The sequence below is a fragment of the Helobdella robusta genome, assembly GCF_000326865.2.
Source record: "Helobdella robusta unplaced genomic scaffold HELROscaffold_29, whole genome shotgun sequence".
Lineage (NCBI taxonomy): Eukaryota > Metazoa > Annelida > Clitellata > Rhynchobdellida > Glossiphoniidae > Helobdella > Helobdella robusta.
Genome location: NW_008704475.1, coordinates 2,301,916 through 2,325,768, shown reverse-complemented (window position 1 = coordinate 2,325,768; position 23,853 = coordinate 2,301,916). Strand labels below are relative to the sequence as shown.

General features: G+C 34.6%; 4 protein-coding genes across 4 annotated transcripts; all 4 read left to right on the top strand.

Moving 5' to 3' along the window:
- Positions 1-230: 230 nt before the first annotated feature.
- HELRODRAFT_81183 (hypothetical protein) lies at positions 231-15,380 on the top strand (the record flags this gene model as incomplete). Its single annotated transcript, XM_009020911.1, has 22 exons — positions 231-393; positions 785-864; positions 1,386-1,488; positions 2,359-2,447; positions 3,693-3,824; positions 4,233-4,378; positions 5,389-5,417; positions 5,723-5,821; positions 5,969-6,037; positions 6,886-7,024; positions 7,416-7,521; positions 8,309-8,422; positions 8,661-8,811; positions 9,009-9,166; positions 9,447-9,598; positions 9,769-9,917; positions 10,710-10,818; positions 11,328-11,531; positions 11,895-12,050; positions 14,479-14,644; positions 14,887-14,985; positions 15,210-15,380. The coding sequence occupies 22 exons, from the start codon at positions 231-233 to the stop codon at positions 15,378-15,380; spliced, it is 2,784 nt and encodes a 927-aa protein (XP_009019159.1).
- Positions 15,381-18,478: 3,098 nt separating this feature from the next.
- On the top strand, positions 18,479-20,105 carry HELRODRAFT_174420 (hypothetical protein; the record flags this gene model as incomplete). Its single annotated transcript, XM_009020910.1, has 2 exons — positions 18,479-18,491; positions 19,516-20,105. 2 exons carry the CDS (start codon positions 18,479-18,481, stop codon positions 20,103-20,105), a joined length of 603 nt encoding a protein of 200 aa, XP_009019158.1.
- Positions 20,106-20,955: 850 nt separating this feature from the next.
- HELRODRAFT_81202 (hypothetical protein) lies at positions 20,956-21,201 on the top strand (the record flags this gene model as incomplete). Its single annotated transcript, XM_009020909.1, has 1 exon — positions 20,956-21,201. A coding segment is annotated over one exon (246 nt), but the record flags the coding sequence as incomplete, so codon positions are not given.
- A 678-nt stretch (positions 21,202-21,879) lies between these two features.
- HELRODRAFT_145270 (hypothetical protein) lies at positions 21,880-22,095 on the top strand (the record flags this gene model as incomplete). Its single annotated transcript, XM_009020908.1, has 1 exon — positions 21,880-22,095. A coding segment is annotated over one exon (216 nt), but the record flags the coding sequence as incomplete, so codon positions are not given.
- Positions 22,096-23,853: the final 1,758 nt, after the last annotated feature.

Genomic DNA, 23,853 nt, shown 5'->3' with positions numbered 1-23,853 from the left:
GTGCTGAGCAGAAAATATATTCGGTCGTTCCTGATAATGTCGGACGAGTTTTATTTTTGTATATTCAGATCAATCTTTAAATATCAACAAAATGACCTGTTTAAAACCTTATAAAACTTGAACGTTCACCCACTTCGTCTGCGTTTCGAATACGGATGTTACCAGCCACAGCCTCAGTTTCGCACGCAAAGTCGTCACAATTTTAAGCGAAAATGGCGGCCGATTCCCCGATGGATGGCATAGCCGGCGAAAATAATAATGCTTCCGTTGGAGCGGACGTCGAGAGAGGATACGGACACTTCTTCATTAAAAAAACCTTCCACCGACCAACATATTGTCACCACTGCACGGATATGCTCTGGGGCCTCATAGGACAAGGATACGTCTGTGAAGGTGCCACGTTTTCCACTTTCATTTTATTCCTAAAAATATGTGGTTCATAAGTTTGTGTGCATAAACAGTTGCGGAGCCGTTGGAAGATGATACGATATTTTGGAAGGTTATATGCAATTAAAAATAAGGTATTCACTCGTATGTGTCGGAACTAAAGAGAACAAAAACGTCACTCGATCTTCTAACTGAGTTGTTGACTAATTGTTATCGAAACTGCATTCCATTGATCAGATTATTAAAGAAATAACTAATAGATATAGAATGTTTTAATTGCTTAGCAGGACGACTTAATGACATGTAATTATGTCATTCAAATGTTGATATTTATTTTAAATGTGCTAAAAATATTGTAACTAATAAATGAATATTAAAATATTTTCGTCAACAACAGTTTGCAACTTCGTTGTGCATGACAGATGTCTACGCACAGTTGTGTCTCCATGTTCCAGTATTGCTTCCAATATGATCAAGGTGTATCATCTACATTCATTCACAATTCATCTTCATCCATTCAAAATTCGTACACATTCAATAACATTTGTTCACAATTCGCTACATTCATTCAGAATTCACGAACAAATGATCTGAATTCATCTACTGTTCATCTACGTCTATCTACAATTTTTCTACAACCACCCACAATTTATATCTTTCCAAATTGCCTTTACATTTATCCACAATTCATCTCCATCCACAATTCATCTAAATGCACCTGGATTGCGTCAACATCCATTCACAATTCATTTACACCTCTCGAAATTATCTACGCCATTAATTCACCTACACAATTCACCAACAAAGCGTCCACTCCGAGTTTTCAGATAAGAAACAATTATAATTTTTTTTTAAACGGTAATGAATTTAAATTAATGAAAGGAAAACGTGGTATAGAAAATTTATATTTGAGTAATAATAAAAAATTTTTTTGATAATAAATTCATCTAATGAACTTTGAATAACTCAATGTGTTTCAATTGTTTTGTTTGCGTTAGAACCCGGTGGCCCACTGCTGGTCGGAGCCCGGTCAGTTCAAAAGGAAGTTTTGCAATCTGTGCAGGAAGAGGCTGGAGGACAGTCTTGCCATTCGATGTGAAAGTTCGTACTCTTCAACTCTCTTATCATTTTCGTCATTTCATCATTTCTTCTTTACATCTTTAAGCTATTGTTATGTTGATCAGCTGGACGTTGCCGTCTTGACCCTTTCAAAGTTTGCTTTCTGAAGGATTTCAACGAACATTTAAATGAACTTGCTCACTTCTGTCATGCATCAGTCACATTTTTTTCAATGAATATGTTGTCTAATTTTAAACACGCGTTGCTTAATGCTGCATCTTTTCATGTGTCGTTATAATGCTGAGTAGTCTAATGATTGTTGCAGCCCGATTGCATGACGATTGCTATTTTTGTACTGTACTGCATTTATTAGGTCAAGTTAATGACGGAGTAAGTAAATGAAGACTTTCTAGCAAATTATGAAATCAAATAAAAAAATGTTAAAATTCAGTTGTGTTAACTCTATTGACAGCAAATTATAATGTTTCACTGAATGACATCGAGTATCACATCTTAATAAGTGAATGATTTTTGCGTTCGAATGTCTTTGAACAAATTTTTAATCCTGCAGTGTTTCTAAAAAGAACGCGTAAACAATTAATAATTTATTGAAATAATTTTTTCATGATTACGTCAGCAATTCTCACAAATACGTCACAAATTTCATCATGATCACATCACTATTTCACATAACTACATCACTACTTAACATAATTATACCAAAGCATTAATTAGATGGTTACATTAGTACTTCCATCATTACATCCAAATTGAATGGTTAAATCAATCATTACATTACATCATTAATGATATAATTATATCAGCGCATTACATGACTACATCACTCATTCACTCGTTCCAATTAAATTTAATATCACTTAATGATGATAATAATGATTGCATCCGACACAGTTTGTGAGTACTATTCCCACGTTGACTGCCAGGATTTCGCTGTAAGTGATTGCAAGGAATGTGCCACTTACGTTCCAAACAAAGATCTGGTTCGTTTGTTTGTTCGTTCATTTGTTCGTTTACTTGTTCGTTTGTTAGTTCGTTCATTCGTTTGTTCGTTCGTTTGTTCGTTCGTTGGTTTGTTCGTATCTATCAGGTCGTGTTGGTTGGAGCATGTGCTTACGATATCTATTACGTTGTGTTGGTTGAAGCATGTATGATATCTGTCGCATATGTGTGTTTGCGTGTGTGTGAGTTATTTGGAGTTAGGTCTTGGTAAGATGCAAGTTATGTTGTTCTGTATTTTGTCCCATGAAACAGACTGATTGAATGCTCAAATGTCCCATCTGAAGTTGTGGTTTTTTTTGTGTCTGAAAGCTGTTCTCCTTTACATAAAGCTGTTGTCGGTGTTAGCGTTGTTTGTTGTTAGTGTTGTTGTTAGTGTTGTTGTTAGTGTTGTTGTTACTGTTGTTGTTAGTGTTGTTGTTAGTGTTGTTGTTACTGTTGTTGTTAGTGTTGTTGTTAGTGTTGTTGTTAGTGATGTTTGAGGTTTCTATTTATATTTTCATTTCTTTTTTATTAGTGGTATGTTGCTTCGTATTTCTCAGCAATCCAATCATGAAAAATAACTACCCAAGTCTATATTCTGTAATGTAAATAATTTTTTTACTGTTCGTGTAAAGTTTATTCAACATTTTAAATACAGCACTTCTTAATTGCTAACCAATTTAAATGACATGAAAATCTTCAACGTGAGAAATGTTTAAATTTCATTTAGTGGTTGATATACTTTTTTGTTTTTTGTTAACGGGACGTTTTCAATTATTGTGTTATTAAGGTACATTTATTGTAGTTCTCCTTCTGCATCAGTTTGACATTGTATTGTCTGAAGACATTTCAGAATGCAAAATATCACAAACATTTGCATGTAAACATTCACGTTTTTTCTCATGTTTCCAGGCATTTTCACGTATTTCTTAATGCTTTTGAAATGCTAATGTTTTCACCAGTCTTGTGGTATTCAGTTTAAATTATTTTAATGTAATTTTTGGTATTTGGCGCCTTATAATTTTAACCTTCATTTGAGTCTATTTTATGTGCCAAATTTTTTTGTGATGTCATTCAGCATCTTTACGTACATTATCTGCTATGGAGGCAATAGGGACTTATAGTTCGCACCCTTTATTGTGTTATGTTATAAACATTTTAATAAATGTTTGGAGTGAATTATAAAATGTTAGTGCGATCATTGACATTAGCATATTAACTTATTATTGCCACGCTGGTGTGAGCAGTCGTGCGTGGTGCAGTACCATCACTGGAGAGAGGGAAACCTGGCGGGAAATTCAAAATGTTTCCACTGCAAGAAGACATGCTGGTCTGCTGAATGTCTGGCGGGCATGAGATGCGAGTGGTGCGGAGTCACAGTGAGTTGTTTACTTTCCTGTTCCCTCGTCATCTCTTATATGATCTTCTGTTCTTTCATCTTCTGTTACGCACTCTCGTGTTCTTTTCATATTCTTATGTGTTTCTTAATGTCGTGTCATATCCGTTTCATTTCTCATTTCATTTTTTCCGTTGCATTTGTGTTTAATTTATATTTTAAAATGTTAGTGGATAACTTGTTGCTTAAGTTAAATATTAAATATACGTTTTAAATATGTGTTTTGCGTGTGGGTGTGTGTAAGTGTGTGTGTTTTACAAATACGCTAAAAATTGTGAGTTTTATTAGTAGATTGCTAAACACGTTATAAATTGTTACAGAACATGTTAATAACATCATTCGTTCGTTCGTTTGTTCATTCATTCATTCGTATGTTTCCTGAAACTTGCAGGCACACGCAACCTGTTACAAACAGTTGCCATCAGAATGCAGTTTTGGCTGTCTGAGGGACATCATGCTGCCCCCCTACAGCGTCACTGTACCCCGCATGGATGTACCGCAAGAAATTCTTTTTGGACTGCCTAAGAGAACTGGTTTGTAACTATTCATAGATGAAAGAGTAGATTGGTTGGCTGATTAATAAATTGGTCGGTCGATTGATTAATTGGCTGGTTGATTGATTGATTTACTAGCTGGTTGGTTTGTTGGTTGGCTGGCTGACTGAATGACTAGCTGACATACACAGACTGATTGAATATTGACTGGTTTGCTGACTGGTGATGCACAATATACACTAACTTGGCTCCTATGAAGCTGCTCTGTTTGTGGCGCTTTATATTTTGATATTGTTGTTTATAAAATTGTTATTAGTATTAATTATTATTATACAAAATTACAGTTAATTACATTTTCACTAAGTGGCCATTATCCTATGTCAAAATAGTTGTAAAAAATTGATATGATTTACAATTCAATAAAAATGTAAATGAAACTTTTTATTCAGTTCCCGAGTTTGACATGACGAGTGACTCGAAGGTGGACGACGAAGTGGACAAGAAATCTCCAAAAGAAATCAAGGAGAAGGAGAGGGAAGAAGGTAAGAAGGAGTGTAGTAGATGTTGGCATCATTATCATCATCCTTCTCATCATCACTATCATCATCATCCTTCTCATCATCATTATCATCATCATCAATTTTAGTCACTGTCATTATCATCATTATTATCATCGTCATAATTATTAATTTCGTTCAATGGCCAGGTTATTAAAACAAATTTTCAAAAAATTATTATTTACTCTTTATAGATGAGTTACATGTTTTAATCAATATCTATTCAAGATACAAATGCGTTTAAGTACCAATGCGTTTCTGGGAAGGTTGAAGTAAAAAAGTCCTGATACTGCTTCAATTTTCCTTACTAATTTTTTTCACCAAAACATGGATATGAATTATCGATGTTGGTCAATAATTTTTTAAACGAGGTGTTTGACTGATGTCAGTGATTGAAGCTGCATTGCAACTTTCGTAGCTATGAAAAACAACCCAAGCTGTTGCGAGCAAGGCAGTCTGCATGGTTGGGTTATTATTGCTCAGGTCCTGGAAGCAGAGTTTGTAAAAGAAATTACAAATCATGTCGTGAAAGTGGCTAACCGGAAGTCATGTAGTAATGCTATATGGTGGGGTCACGTGATGACATGGCACGATTATGTGATCTCGTAGGCGTCTGATTGGTGATGTTGATTCTTAAATGCACCGTTAAACAACTTTGATGATGAAAATGAAAGGCATATGTAACTTTCTTTTGTAAGTTTCGCTAGTGATTCGAGGTTGGATGGACCCAGACAACCAGAGAACAAGACGCTACGCTTAAAATTTGATTTTGCTAATATTGTTAATAATAATTGGGATAAATAATAAAACCGTAATATTCGACCGATCAGAAATAGTCCAATTATATGATGGAAATAGTTCTCTCAAACGAAAACAACATCGACTGACTGTAGTGCCGAAACAAGCCCCTGCTCAAATGTTATTGGTCAGTTGTTGCTCATAGTTGCCTGTTATAATTTTTTTCTGGATGAAGCTTATTAAGTTCACAGTTGAATATTTGTAAATCTCACATTTGTAGCTTTATTAGCGTTATTTAACTGATAATAATTACAACGTGAATTGAACGATGCAGGAAGCAGCTCTCCGAACATTCCACATATCTGATGACCCCAACAATTTCTCCATTTCAGAAGCCACTGAGAATGGTTTCTTTTGATGTTTATAACATTGATGTTTAATTATTTCATTTTTCAAATATTTACACCAATAATTTTTTATCAGTCATTTTCACCAAAAAAAATTCATTTTATTTTTTTGATGAAAACTGCTCAATATTCTTCATTTGTTTAATGAACTCATTTACACAGTTAAAATGTTTAAGTAGGATAGCTGAAATAATTTATGGGTTTGTTTCAGGAGTCAGAGTTTTTTGTTTACCATGTGAGACAAAAAAATGGATGAAATAAGTAGTGTTATTGTTTCGAAAAGATATTTTGATGATTTGAAATCTGGGAATGAATATTTGTAAAGTTGTGCTAAATATTGTAAAAAAAAATAATTTGTCAACATGATATTAGAAGTGAGGCATTATAAACAGTTTGTTGGTAAAAATTCTTAACACACAAAAAATAAAACGAAAAAAAGTACGCAAAAAATGACTTAGAGATGTGAATGAAATATTTTGAGAACCGGTTTTGGAATGTCTACACTGTACAATAAATGTAATTACAGAAAGTGGTTAGTTTGGCATAAAAAATTCGATTGGAAAAGGAAAAGCAGGGAGATTGTTAAATATAATGAATAATAAGAAGTTGGTCGCAAAGAAATGCAATTGCTGGATGCAAAATGAGATGATGTAAAAATTCAGTGAAAGCTGTTCTTTTGAAGGAAGTAATTGAAAGATCAATTTCGGACGTGTAATATTTTGTTGCCAAATCATTAAAACGTAAAACAATTGCGGGATCACCAAACAGATAAAATTTCATTTAAAATTGTTTTTTTCACATGAAAACATAATAATTATGAGGGTGACAACAAAACGCCACAGAATCAGGCGAGAAGGTGTTGGACTTAACCCAGCCTCTGCATGGACAGGTTTCCATGAAGCATGGCAAGAAGACCGCTGTGCTCCTGAGGTACAGAGAACAAGACGCCAACAAAGGATACATCAGAATTTATCCCAAAGGACTGAGGTGATTTGGATGCTAGCTGTATAGTTCGATAATTTTTTGCGGTGGTAACAACATTGGTTTGAATTATGATGTTGGATGATGTAGATTATGATGGCTGAGGAATCGATACGAGCGGTTTTGTTACTACCATCTTGGTCCAGGTAGTCCCGTAACAATGTGAGATCTTCAAACGGGAAAAATTTATAAATTGTGCATAATAGGCTCACCTAACACAAAAAATTAGTTTATGTTGATTATCCATTGAGATTTCAAACTTTTATTGTCGGTGATCTTTTTGAATGAACATTCACTGAACAATTCTGGTATGCTAATATTTATTGATTGTCATATATTAATTAAAACTGCGGTGTAAGTTATGATGAAAATGACAAAAAAAGAAATTATTTAACAGTGACATCTCTCCAAAAGCGGATGTAACATTCAAACACATTCCCGTGCAGCAGGAAAGTAGTGCTCAAGAACTCATCAGTCTTGCGTTGCACAAGTTTGGAATTGAAGTCAGTTTCTTTGTTGAATTTTCTTATTTTATTATATTTTTGGGGTAAATTGAACTATTTTGGTGAAATTATATATATATCCGCAATTATGTATAAGAGTGAGAATTTGTCGACCTGCTACTGAAAGAAGTACGAGTATGTATATCTCACCAAGACCAAGGGTGCACAAATTGTAACACCTAACTCGTTTTAGGCTACACGCGTTTTGTATCTCTTTTCTATATATATATATATATATATATATATATATATATATATATATATATATATACATTTGAGTTCAGACTGTTGTATATTTAGTTATTAAGAAATATCACAGCATTTTCCGCATTGTTGAGTTTGTAACTAAGTTAATTACATATATTATGGTTGTAATATAACACTTTGGTGTATATATATATATATATAATATATATATATATAACATGCTAGTAAAAGACCATAATGAATGCAGTGATTTATTAAATGTACCGAATTTCTAGTGTTGGATAGTTTTTTATTACATTTCTCAATATTTCTAATCAAATTCTTGTCGTCGTTAATTATTTTATTAAAGTTAGAATAATATAACGTTTCCAATTCATTCTCGAGAGTATAGGACCTATATCAATTTTTCAATCATCTTCAGCACTTGTTGCAGATTATATAAAGAATTTGTACGATCCAGCACTTGTTGCAGTTTATACAGAGAATTTGTTTAATCCAGGCCTTTGTTCCTGTAGTTGTATATAACATCTTTGCGAAATATCATAATAATTGGTTGATTGATAATCTATTTTTCAACCAGAACGCTAACCCCAGTCAATTCACTCTAGTGGAGGTTGTTTTAGACAAAGGTGTCTCAGAACGAGAACTCAGTGAAGACGACAAACCTTTTCTAATCATGCAACGAAGCAGGAAGGTTGGCCACTCTTTCTTTGCCAAATATTTTAAAATAATATATTATTGCCCCGTGTCAACTCGTTCAAATATCCGTTATTGTAATGAGGTTAATTACGTTAAATAACTTTGTAGCTTATTATTGGTTTTTTATTATGCATCATTGCCTTTATTACAATCGAATCTGCCTAAGCTATAAAATGCAAAATGATCTCCAGAATAAATAAATATAAACGATTTAAATTTAACTGTAACTTTAGGAATGCCTTAGACAGAGCAGAATGACACGATTCTACATAAAACAGAAAGACGATCCACACGGACCCAACATTGCCATGTATGTAGGTAATTTACCAACCAACCTCTCACAAAGACAATATGAGCACATACTACTCGACATCATTGGCAGAGGTTCGAATTCTCAATTCTCAAAAAATACTAGTTGTTGCATCTTTTCCAACTTTTTATTAATTTTTGTAATTTCACTGCAGCACGATTTTCAACATTGTTTTGATCACAACCATTCTGATATGTGATTGGCATATAATTAATTTACTCTTTTTGTTGATAGTTTGATTATACTTTGATTATAACGTATTTGTGAATAGAGAACAAGTGGTCAAAATTTGATGTGATATATTACGAATATGGCTCGTTGGTGCTCATGTACTGCAGTACGGAGAGGGCATCCAGGTCGTACAAACTGCTGCAGGAGGCTTCTTTTGATGACAAGCAAATTCTTGTCCTACTTTTACCAAATATACAGGTTTCATTTCGTTGCGGTTTTATAATTTAATTTGTTGTAAATGCGTCGATGCAGACATTAAACAAACTTTGCCCGTTCTGGAAGGTTTGAAGGTTTTTCTGACTGCGAGTTCAACGATAAAATTTTTTTCAATCTTAGCTAGATCACGACTGTTTTTTTTTTAAATAAATGTAATAAATTTTGAAACTAGTTTCAACTGATGAAGTAGTCATTTCGCTGTTGAGTTTATAGATTGCGTTGCACCATATAAATAGCAACGCACACAACTGTCACACAACAGCCCCTTATGATTCAATCATCGACCACGCCGCTTTTGGTTTTGGTTAATGTTAAAAGTGGTGGACAACAGGGCATGGAACTGATCCGATCATTCAGAAAACTTCTCAATCCTCACCAAGTTTATGATCTCATGAATGGAGGGCCCTTGCCAGGGTGAGAATTTTTTAGCTTAAGTCAGTTTCTTTCGGTCTAGTTAGGTCTGAAATTGTTATTGATTTATAGGATTTGTTTATTTCATATTAAGATTCATAAATTAATGTTGTATCGATTTGACCTTCTTACAGATTGTTTCAGCAAATATATTATTTTACTTAAAATATTAGATTGTACGTGTTCCGTAACTTGCCCCGTTTCAAAATTTTGGTGTGCGGTGGGGACGGATCGGTGGGTTGGGCTCTTTCCTGCTTGGATAATGTGGGGCAAGATGCTCTCTGTCAGTCCCCTCCTATGGCTGTTATTCCCCTTGGAACTGGTCTTTTTTATTTTTTCATTTTAAACATTTTTTAACAATGCAGCTTCTGAAATGTCCGCATGTGATTAGAATTGTAAAAGGATAGAGTTCTTAATCATGAATTCGTGTCAAAAAAGGAACTTTAATAAACAACGTGTCAGAAAAATGCATTCTTAATAGCACAAAATATGTTTAATATAAATGACATTTCATAAACTAACTTCAAACAACAAGATGGCGAAATTTCAATAAATTCATGCAAGATACCTTCTGCTTCAGGTGTTCTTCTAACCTAAAAAACTAAAAAAAGTTATTAAAAAATAAATTCTATAAAGAATAAGTTGAATATTTTTACGTTGTATTCCTTATTCTAGAAGTAACATTTTTTTTAACTTATTTTTCCGAAATAGTTTAATTTTTTGGCTTACAAATATTATTTCGTACATTAGTATTTGAGTTGGTTAATTTAAATGGTTAATGGTTAAACATTGATGTACTTTGAATGATGTGAGCATATTACTACTGTATACTAAAATTATGTTACAATATTTGTCGAAATTTGCTTAATGCTTAATTTATTTGTTTGCTGTCTATTCAGTAAAAAAACTGTTTTGATTAATGTTAACAGGAATTTTCAAACTTCATATCGATGCACGGGAATTTGCATAAATAAAATATTTCAAGACAGTCACATTTTTTTAAATAACTCGTTCTTGAAGAGTGATCAACTTATAAACATCACTGTTAGGAAGAATAAAGTTTGAATAAGACTGGCTGAAATGTCATATTTTGATGAATAAACAATGAACACAGGCAACGACTTAGCCCGCGTCTTGAGGTGGGGACCAGGATACACGGGGGCCGAGGATCCATTATCTCTTTTGAGGGACGTCATTGAGGCGGAGGACATCAAACTGGATCGGTTGGTTGTCCATGGGATTTGCTGATGTTCGAATGTGTTCAAGTTGAACTAATGCATATCTATAAGATTGCTGTGATGTGATGGTGATGTGCTGTGAAGTGATATGCTGTGATGGTAATGTGTAGTGGTGTACTGTGCTTTGCTGTGATGTGATGGTGATGTTTTTGACTGTGGTGATTAATTTTATGTTTTTGAGATTGAAAGCATCATTTACACGAATATAATAATAATATATTCAAATTAATGATCAAAAATTGTTATTTAGATAGAATAATTCACACAAAGCCTATTGAATTATAGCATTTTATAGTCTCATGAAATAAATGCAGATGGCGGCTATCTTTAATAGGGCAAAAACGAATTAAACAAGAAATTCTTCAAATACATTGAGGTTTTAAATTTTAAATAAGCAGAAATGAAGTGAATTAAATCTAAATGTAGGAATGCATTAATGTAGATGGAAATCTTCTGCTGCATATTTCATAATCACTAATGTTGGATACTTTAAGGTGGACAGTAATATTCCACCCGAACGAGAAAGATGTCGACGACGTGAAAGTTGCAATCGCTAACGACACGAACACGACACAACTGAACGAGGACCCCACGTCCATCTTTGTCATGAACAACTACTTTGGCATAGGCATCGATGCTGATCTCTGCCTTGACTTCCACATGGCCAGGGAAGAGAACCCAGACAAGTTCAACAGCAGGTTTCCTGACTTCCGTTCAAACTTCCTCTTAAACTTTTCAACAAATTTCTCTTGTTTTTTTAGTTTTAACTTTTTAACAGCGGCGTGCGTTATTTATTTAATTTACTGCTATCAACCCTGGTGCAATACAAATTAGCTTTCTAATCATTTCATAACATATTGTAAAAAATCTTTAATGTTTTTAGAACCAATTACTAGAGTCATTATTAATTCGATGTATAAGAGTTTATCATATTCTGTCGCTTGATTCTTTTTAATTTTTGTTTTGGTTTCATTACTGCTTTTGTTATTTGCGGTAGTTTGTTATTAAGGAATGAACAAAATCAAAGACGCACGTGACATGAAAAATTCAACAACATGCAGACTACACAACAAGAGCATGTACTTCAAGATAGGCCTACGAAAAATGGTCAACAAACGATCATGCAAAGACCTGCACAAAGCTATTCGCTTGGAAGTTGATGGGAAATCAGTTGACGTACCACCTGTCGAAGGAGTTATCATTCTCAACATACTCAGGTTGCTATAATAATAATAATAATATGAGCATTTTTATAGCGCCGATTCGCACAGGTGTTTCAGAGGCGCCTGGAGCCTGTGTTTAAAAGACGAGTCCTTAGACTTTTTTTAAAGACGCTCAACGAGGAACATTGTTTCAATTCAAGAGGTAACGCAATGCAGACACTTGGAGCGACGCGACAAAAGCAGCGGCTAGTGAGGTGGGATTTGGCAAAAGGAATGTATAAGAAACCAGTAGAGGATGCGCGGAGCAATCTAGCATGTTCGTGGCGGGATAAGAGACCGTAAAGGTAAGCTGGGAATTTTTATAACAATATTTTAAAGGAAACATTGGAAAGATAGTGGAAGAGCTGAAACAAAGAGGTTTATTGAAGATCGGTGGAGCGGTCTTATTCTGGGTAGTCTGCAGCCTCCCGATGAAATTTGCCATCAGTTGTCCAGTCTAGAAAGGAACAGACATCTGCCAAGAGCAGCGGCAGCATTAGACATAATCACGTTTAATATACTTCTAATTAAAAATCAAAACAACCTATTATTTACATTTTTAAATGTTTTTAATGGACTGCTAGAAAATGTTGATTATTAATAAATATGAATAAAAATGGATGTCAACATCACGGAGAAGGCTCAAGTAAAACAACTGTCTTTGAAAACATCTTGATGTGGCGTTTTTGTATTTATTTACGTTCAGTTCTCTCTGCTCGATAGTTTGGACATAGAAAAGAAACCTTTCTAGTGGAGTAGGTTTATGTAATCAGCACGTCTTCGACCTCATGTTCTGTTTTTTGTAGCAGTATATGTTAGCAGAATCAAATCAAATTATCTAAATATATAGTATTAATGGTAACCTTTTAATGAGACGTTGTTCTTAACCTAATGAATTAAGTATCGCAACATTTTAATATCAAAATTTATAAAAAAGCGACCTGGTATCTAGTTTTTGTTCAATTTAATTTAAAGGTTATAAACCATTGAATTTCAAATGATTAATTGGTAAACGTATCGTATCCAAAATATGTAAAACGCTTTGTATGAACAAATTTCAGAGACGCTTTCCTGCTCCTGGTTGTTAAACAAGAAATATTAAACCAATTAGTGAATTTATCACGGCCAATCTTGATGTTGATCTTCTGTTTGGCAGGTAATTGATTCCAAATCTTGACAGAAGAAATTGAAAACCGTCTTTTTCCAAAATGAGCAAATTTGAATGGCGTAGGTACATGATCACCGTCAGTCACTTCAGTAAAGAGCTTCTAAATTTCTCTTAAGTAGACTGGTGCATCGTCTGTAAGACAATCATCTATTATAATCAGATCAAAGCTACACTTTTAAATTTAATTCTCATTGGCATACAAAGCCAATTCATTTTGTATGTAGCTCGATATTGACTCGAATTTTGGAGTCCTGGCAAAAAATCTAGCAGCAGCATTCATAGTTGTCTGAATAAAATCCAGGCGAGATGATTTTATTCCATATATAGTTGAGTTGCAATTATCAATTATTTTGCAAAAAAGTTAGAAGCAAGTGTTTATGCTAAATCAAATGTCAAATAACGTTATATTGCTCGGGCAGAGCAAATTTACACACTTTTCCATAGAAAGATCTACGTCAAGAATGATACCAAAGTCTTTAGGTAATATCTTGTGAGTTCGGCGAACTAAATAGAACCATCGGCACATAGATGACAAAGTAGTTCGTATGTTTCAGCCATTTTGACAATGTCAGCTATGTGTAACATGTACGGTACAGCAGAGGGGGCCGAGAATCGAGCCTTGCAGAATGCCACAAACCAAGGATGTTATAACTGAATCCGAGTCGCCATTACCAACGACTAAACCACTTTAAAGCATCATTAATCGATTGATACCATATGAAATCGATGGACGCTTCCGCAGAACTTCGTGGTTCATAGTATCAAATGCTGCCCTGATGTCCACTAACGCGAGCAATGCAACTTTCCCTGAATCAGTTGCATCACAGATATCCGATGAGGTTGTGTTAATAGCTTGTTGATTCACTTTTTACTCGAGGTGATGCTTTCTGATGGGAAACATTTTAAAAACAAGTTAGAAAACCAACCATTGTGTAAATACTACCTCTAACAATTCTTTCATTGATTGACAACAAATTTTATGCCTTGGTTCGGCTGCCAACAAAAGTTTAATAACGGTAGAATGAAATTGAAAGTTGAATATCAAACATAACTTAACATAAGTTAGTAACTTCACAAAAATTTGCAATTTTCAACTTTTGTGCAAACTATCTATCTGCATTATGGAAACCAACTAATCATCTAACTGTGTGTTAACCAACTAATCATCCAACTTAATCACATTCACCATCTTCAACATTTGTTATTTTTTTTATTCATAATTCATCATAATTATTATTAGCAAGCGAACAACAATCAAAACCATTCGACACTTAGTTGGGCCTCGGGAGCGAACTTGTGGGGTCCAGAGAAGGAGGACCAGTTTGCAAAACCAACCCACTACGATGGCATGTTGGAGGTCGTAGGATTGACTGGAGTGGTGCACATGGGGCAGATACAGAGCGGTCTAAGAAGCGCCATCAGAATTGCACAAGGAGGGCATGTAAGGATTTTCAACATTTCATTTCTTTTTATGTTTCATCAAATGTTTTTTTCGCGAAATTTGTAAAAAGACAAATTTATGAATATCGTAACTTAATCTTTAGCACAACTATTGTCGCGTCACAGTTGCCCAAACACGACTTAACGCGAGGTCAAATCACTTATTATTGTATCACTCTTAGTAACTAGACACAATTACACACACAGACACGAACACAGACACACATGACTTACAATGACCAGATTCGAATCCAGTTGTTGGCTGACCTTCCAGTGCAGGTTGATGGCGAACCTTGGATCCAACCGGCTGGTCAGGTGGTGGTGCTCAGATCTGCTCTCAAGGTTTCACTAGTTTTTTGTTCAGAATTAATTGCTCGATGAAAATCGTGAATGCTTATACCGTTGATGATGAAGTTTTCGTAGATGCTTGGTGCTCGAGTGATCCTCGCTATCACAATATTTTATGTTAATTATATTAACTTCTACATTCGAAACCTCAAACACTTACGTTCACCGTTGTTATGAGTTGATTGATTTTATCTAAACGCAATTTTTTTTCTCTAAAGGCAACAATGTTGAAAAAGTCAAAAAACAAAATGAAACGTTGCAATACAGAACCGAGCATCTACTTTCCAAATGAAACCATAACACAACAACAGCAACAGCAGCAACACCAACAACAGCAACAATCATCTCGGTCTGCAGTTGTTGAAGCATCTGATCACTCAGTTTTATAATTGTTGTATCAATTTGAATTATTTACCATATACGAGCGTTTCCATTTGTTACTATCTTTATTTTTATTATTATCCGTTTTATTTTATTATTGGTCGTTATTTACTCATCAACCTTCAATCTGTATATGAACCGAATTGGAATGTATAAATACCTGAGGTCCTCCAACACATTAATCACTTAGTCATCTTCATCTTTATCACCACCATCTACATCATTATCACCTACGTCACGATCTTTTTAATCATCTAGATAATCCTCATCACTGACAGACAACACGGCAAACATCTACCTCTGAAACACATTTTTATTTTATTTTTAGTTGTGAACAACATCACAAAACGAGCGTCTAAGTGTTCCTGCTGGTGCACATGAGGGCGTGCACTCGAATACGCATTTTGGCTTACTGGTTGGTTTTGTTTGCAAATGTTAATACATTCAAATCAACCAAACAGTTATTTGCTATTGAAAGTTCAACCAAATATTCAATCAAACGATCAATCCAATCAAATAATTACTTGTGCACATGTCACGTTGTGGTAGAATCATTTTAAATCGGGACGTCAAAGTTTTTTAGTTTGTAACCCGCTGAATAAAATCAGTAAGTCTTGTTCTCTTCCGTCTATGTTGTATCTGATCTGAATCCATCCTATATTTCTATCTGGTCTGTTTCACGAAATACACAATCAACTGTTCGCATATCGTCATCAAGCCATCGCACGCTAACCCTCTCTACTTTAATTTCTTACAAATTGAAACTCCTGAATGACAAGGGACAGTTATTGCACTTGAGTTTCAGGAGTTCTCGTTTTAAACGGTTCTTTGTAGGGCCTCTCTGGTACTGCTGGTTGAATTATTATGAGGCAAATGTCACATGTTCACGTGTTCAAATTGCTTCAAGCATGCTCTTGTGTCATTCTAACTAATTATGTCTCACGAAAAATTTCCAAATTTTGTCTACAATGTAATTAATTAAATATTTATTTATTCATTTTCCTTGATATTTTTGTTTTTTTTTAAGTAGGTTTCAGTCTTGTGGAACAAATTCGATACTTTGAGGATGTCATTGATACTTGTAATGAATGCTTAGTAATAATCTTGTTAAATATCGCCAATTCCATATGCGGCGTGATACGTTGCAGTTGACGTCTGTTCTGGTGACTTCTCTGCTGAAATGTTTTTTTGCGCTGTTGGAAGTTGTGGTGGGGTTCGATAGATAGGTACGTTTGTCGACTTTGAGTAAACCCATTTGCACATTTTGTTTTTTGTTATTTTAAAATTTAATGTTAGCAAACCTTTAATTCATTCACCTTTTTCGCTCATGTACATAATATTCATGAATGAACAGTTACTTCTTCGTTCATAAATTATGATCATTAACATCAAGTTTCATTCTTCACTTTATGCGCACGTTATGCAGATTACATCAAGCACACGCACTCACACACGTATAATTGCATATAAGCATCTGACGTGCTCTCCACATCATCTGTGATGCTTCATCTCATTTCCGATCAACTGACTGGTGCTTTTTAATACATTTCAATCGACACATCCAAGAAGATGACTTCTGGTGTGGCTTGGTGTGGTGTGGCGTCGCTTGGCACACCAATGAACGCCAACGTCGCGCTGAACATTATTTAAACGTCGAGAGCCGTCGAAATTTAATTTTGTAAATTATTTTTTCCCAAAAGAGTTTGACTGAGTAACCATGGTATGATGAAATAATCTGCAAAACAATCATTCTGGTCATCTGAATTTAATGTTACCACTTTAGACAACGTATTTTAAAGTTGCCCTTTATTTATAACACTTTCCTGTAACCCCATTCAAATGAAAGTTATTAATTATTTTATTGTTATATTTAAAAATGGACGTCATTACCGTCGTTCACGTTAACTTCATCGACTGATTTCAATGCAACTTCCTCCCACATGTACGTACACGCACCTTAGATTCAATCATCGTACAAGTGCGTGCGAGTACATTCGTACTATTGATAGTACACATGTACTTTCATAAACGTGTATAACTAACTACTTTTGATTACGACGATGTTGGTATATTATTTATTTATAATCTAACTACGATGTATGTGTGTCTATATCTTTCTAGCATGCACGCTCGAAATACGTTTCGTATGTAAGAGGCATCAATACCAGTACGCGCGTCATTTGCAACGTACATTCACACTAACATACGAACATGCTTATCTTATGACACTCCATCTAATCTCCCAAAAACAGCAAAGTTTGGCTGGTCCAAAATATTTAGCACCATCATCATCGTCGTTTTCATCGTTATCATCATCATTGTTGTTATTATTATTATTATTTGTGTGTTGATTTTGTTTGGTAAGAAACAAATTAGCAGATGCCCGCAAATTCATTAGAACATCGGACGAGGAAAATATAGTCAGAGTATTTTTTCTCGTTCTTGGATTATTCGTTTTTAACCTTTAATTTTATGTTCTGGATGTGTTGTGTGTATGTGCGTCTGCTACACTTTACATTCGGCAAACGTTTGTCACTTGTCTGTATGAGGACGTGTTGTATATATTTGTATGTATTAGGAAAAGTAACAGTCCCCTTTTCATTTTATGTTTCAAAAAGTTGAATGATCCTACAAGTTGTTTGTTGCGTGCACCCACCACTACCATCTCTTTTCATTTATGCCAGTGAACAACTTACCCCCCCCCCCGCACACACACACAAACAACATGCTACGAACCACAAGACAGCATGCTTAGAACCCCATACAAACTTGAAACATTACACGCACAAAAATACATTTATACATAATAAATAAATACATCTACATAATTCGCAACCGATATTTAAAAAGTGTGTTTCTAGACATCAATAACGCAATGCAGGCACACTCCATGTACAAAACTACAAAGAAATTGTAATGTTTGCAACCAATATTATGGTCAGTTGAACTATCCGAAACAACCAAATGCATGCGACACGCTACAGCAACCAACAACACACACAACATCCAGCAACATACACAACTTCCAACAACACGCAAAACATCCAACAAACACAACATCCAACAACACACACAACATCCAACAACCACATCATCTTTCTCAAACATGTTTATCAAAGGTTTCGAGTACATTTTCAACTTTTAATTAATTCACTTACAAAAAAAACTGCAAAATTGTTTAAAATCTTATTTTTATTTCGTAACATTACCGGCATATTTTGGATTTATCAGTTATTTAAAAAATTATTGATAAGTATATTAATAACACTATATATATATATGTATATATATATATATATATATATATATATATATATATATATATATACGACGCATGTAAGTGTATGAGATTTTGTTTTACACTTTGTTACGATATTGTATGTAATTGTATGTCTAGTAATATATATATATATATATATATATATATATATATATATATATATATGTAATTACAAAAAAAATTGAATAAATAGCGTAATAACTACTCGGGCAGATTGAATTGAATAATATCGACAAAAAAGAAGTTGAATATATTGGTAAAATTGTCGATAACATGATTATGATGATATGATGACGACGATGACGAATTGATGGTAACTGACTGCAGTTGTAATAACTTAACAAAAATCTGTTAGGCTAGATAGTTGAAAGACAAGCGTCAGGAAAGTCTTCTGTTGAGTAGGACGATGAAATCTTCTTGTTGTTCTGATAGGGGGAGGTTCCTATCCAGCAACATGCATATCTCCTTCAACTGCATCAATTATTTCAAAATTGAAACAACATTATCAAATTCGTTTGCAAAATTTTGAGAAGATAACCATTTATAAAGTACATATAATAAGCGCTGAACATTATCCATTAATGTCTATGCGGTGTTTACACCGCGATCTCCTTTTCCGGATAAACGTTTAATTTTCAAATTTTTCGGCGTTCATCATTTGCTGTTAAATCGCTTTTCACTTATTAATATAATTAATAATTTAGTAAAAAGTTGTTAATACTGAAATTAATTTTTATTTATTATTTTTCTAAGAGTTTTGTTTGCAATACTTCATTATCGTTCACGTCTGAGAAAAGCCAGAAGTGGAGCCGTACGGAGCTTATTAGTTTTCTTCTATCAATAAATTTTTTTCATATATCAAGGGCTTGTCGGAAAACTCTGTTTTGCTTCTTCAGAACATGGAAACGTTTGGCTATGTTCAAAACACACGAATATTTCTTTGAAGAGGAAAAACATCAACAAACGTCAGGCGATGCTGAAGTGCGGACTTTTGAATGTAAGATCAGCTGTCAACAAAGCCCTATTGCTTAATAAAGTTATACGTGCAAATAACTTAAATGTTTTCATCATCACGAAAATATGGGTACCATACGACGCTCCAAATGCCATAAAATATGGTTTGACCCCAGAGGAGTACACTATCTTGCACTGTCATCGTGGCTCATCTCAGAACAAGAGTGGAGGAGGTCTGGCGATTGTGCACAGCAACCTTCTCAAAGCCACCTTTATTGTTGATGACATGAAATATCTTGGCTTCGAAAATCTCACAGTTAAATTCAACACATATTCATATTCTTTCATCATCAGTTCAATCTACAGGCCACCAGGTTACGTTTCTACAGATTTGATAAATGAATTCAGTGATCATGTCGACACCATCACCAATTTCAACATCCCATTCATCGTTTTTGGTGATTTCAATGCACTGGAGCAGCTCAGAGTCATTGAATAACACCTTGAATAAGCAACTGAAGCTCTTAGGCTTCTTCAGCACGTCAACTCTTCCACCCATTCCCATGGTAATGTATTATCAGTATACGTCATACACACGTCATAGACAACATCGGAGTCATGGACTGTGTTTTCTCTGATCACAGCCTTGTATCCTTCGATACTACATTATCAAAGCCAAAACGTCTAATCATTGTTTGTCAGCGTCGTAGTTATCGCTGCTTTTCAACAAAAACTCTTTGAAGTATTCTGCAATATACTTTTGCCTAATGATTATGACGTAGACGACCTTACATTTGCTATCCTCAAATCTACAGCCAATCTCCTCGACAAATATGCCCCCTCATAGACGTTTGTCTCTACGAGGCAGCACTCGTCCTAAACAAATTCAACTTTCAATTAGTGCAATAAATGCGGTTCGGACTTGCCGTCGATTAGAAAGACAGACTGAATACAAGAAAGCTAAAGAGATTGCTAAAACGTTAATTATGCAATCCAAGATTGACTACATTAAAGAAGAGCTTCACTCTAAGAGTAATCCTCGTGATCTCTGGCGATCGCTCAACAACATCCTTCTTTCTCGTCTGCCACCACACTATTCTGATGATGAGTGCGAATCCTTGTCAACTCTTTCACAAATCATTTCATATCAAAAATTAATAACGTACATCAGTCAATCAAAGACAATATTGAAACAAATAACATAACACCTTTCAAACACAGACCATATTCAACAAATATTTTCTACGCCTTTCCTGCTGTTTCAATTCCAGAGGTATTAAAACTCATCTCCTCTCTTGCCATGTCCACTTGACGTTTTGCCAACTGTTCTTCTCAAAAAATTGTCGTAACTCTTTGCACCTGTAATCTCAAAACTTGCTAATCTTTCTTTTAGCAAAGATGTTTTTCCTGCCCGAGTTTTCCCGCTCTTAAAAAAATCTAATCTTGATCCATCGGACCCATCAAACTATCGCCCCATCTCAAACTTGTCTACTTTTTCTAAAATTTTTGAACGTTTGGCTTCAAACAGAATCCTTACGCAGGTCACCTCTTCCTTAAATTTGGCGCCTTTCCAGTCCGTCTGCCTATCGTCCTGACCTAAGCACTGAAACTGTACTTTTCCATTTATATGATAATCTCACTAACATGTGTGGTAACCGTGGCTGTGCTGCTATGATCTAACTGGACTTATCTGCGGCCTTTGACACGATTAATCATCAAATACTCCTAGAAAGGCTAAAAATGGATTTTGGCATCGCCGACACATCTTTGTCCTGGTTCAATCCATATCTTTTAAACCGCCCAAAATTTGTTAAACTTGGCACACAAATCTCCTCTGTTTTTTGTTTATCTACCGGAGTTCCTCAGGGCTCTGTATTAAAAGCAATGCTTTTCAATACTATCATTTGACAGACATCTTCAACAATTGTGGCTCACCCTTTCATCAATAGGCCGATAACACAAGCATAGTATCTAAAATTATTCATCAAAATATCTCTTCTCAACATATAGACTTAAGTCGTCTCATCAATAAAGGAATAGTGTTCACTTAATTTCCTTCAACTTAATGCCCGAAAATCTGAAATAATGTTTTATGGCACACCACAGCAACTCACGAAATGTTCTCCACTTTCCAACGTGTCAATTGCTGGATCAAACCTGTCTACATCAACAAGTCTTAAACTGCTGGGTATTACTCTTAACCTGTCTCTTATTTTCAAAGCTTCAAAGCTGACGTTTCTGCTCTCATCAAAATATGCAATTACATTATTTGGTCTATTCGCCACATTCGACCTATTCTCACAGTTGAAATGGCCTCTACGCTAGCACGTTGTCTTGTATTATCTTGTCTTGACTACTGCAACTCTCTGTTACATGGAACTCCGGCGTATCTAATTTCCTCTCATCAGTTCATTCAAAACAGACTAGCTAAACTTGTTTTAGAATTACATCGTTTGTCTTCTAGCTCATCATCTCTTGCTCATCTGCACTGTATCAACGCATCAAATATAAAATTGCTGTCATCACATAAAAAAACATTCAAAACATCTCGACCACCATATCTTTCCAAACTCATTCGCTTTCGCTCAACTGTTAATCCTCACCATCACCTTCGTCTGCCGTCATCATTGCAACTGCATCAACCAGTCAACAAATCAGCTCTCACCAATAATTTCATATTGCTCACCATCAATATGGAACAGTTTGTTACTCATCATCCGTCAGCATTCATCAATAGAAATGTTTAAGAAGCGATTGATACAGCATTTGTTTGAACAGGCCTTTGGTGGCCGTGCTGAAGTTTGTTTATCGGGGCGCCTCTGACGCTAGGCATAGGGCGCTGCACAAATGATCTTATTATTATTATTATTATTATTATTATTATTATTATTATTATTATTATTATGTATAGATGTGACATAACATTAGACAAATAACATTGCAAGCTTTCAAAAAAATTAGCAATGCATCGTAAAGATTTAACAGCTCTAAACAGAATTTAATTGAATTGTTGTGTTGTGGTAAAAGTTTACCTGGTCAAGTTCCGCCCGAAGATTGATGACTGACTTCTCAGCAGAACTGACCACCTCGTGCAGATACTCGTACCTCAACTTCTTTCGAAACCTGCAATCTCGAGCACTCAACTGTTGTTTTGTTGCTTTCATCTTGCTGCTACCTGCTTCAAATTTTAACAGATAATGTAAGTTTAAAAAATCAATTTCCTGAAAAAGTCTAGATGATTAAATGAGATTTAGTAGTGTCAGTAGTGGCGTTGCAACTGTAAAAAATTAAGAAGGTAGCAACATTTTTAATTATATATGAACGCACGTGGTCTCTACAAATTTTCTTAGTGAAGTCAGACATAAAACAACAAAATTAGAAAAAAAAATAACTAAAAACACTAATTTAAATTTGAATGTTCAATACATAACTTGATTAGGCCATTATAAATACAAGCTCTAAAACTTTTTAATGTACCTATATATAACTATCTCAACCTAAGACCTTGCCTAATTTTAATAATCTTATATAATAATCATACACATATATATATTCATTATAATTTATGTATATGTTGATAACTTACACCGTACAATAGAAAAGAAAGTCAGTCATTATAATCCATGTAGTATATGATAACTTACACCGTACAATAGAATTGAAAGTCGGTCTGAACGTGGCAAATGACCACAAAACTCTAGCAGCAACTTTACCCAACAGATATGAAAATGATTCGAGGGAAGCAACGTGTTGATCTGAGAGAGCATATCCATAACATAGAGTCGTGCAAGATTGTGCACCTTAAAAGATACATGTCAACGTCATCGTCTACGTTGGTTCGGTCATGTCAAGCGAAGCGAAGATGGGACAATAATCTGTCACGAATCATCAGGTGACTGGTACCCTACCAAAGAAGTCTTGGATGCAATTATATCAAGAAGGCCTGAAGGCACTAAATCTCAGGGAGTTGGACGCAAATGATCGAAAGACTTGGAGACAGAAATTGATGTCAGTCAGGTGTACAAAAGTCCAACCCGAAACGGAAAAGAACTATAAACGAGGATTGATTGCCCTAGAGCAGTTTTTAATAACAACCTCAAAAGCACTGAATAATAAAATAGAATTGTATATGGCATATATATATATATATATATATATATATATATATATATATATATATATATATATATATTACAATATTCTATAAATTCTACCGAATGTTTGGCGTTAACATGTTGTAGTTCGTT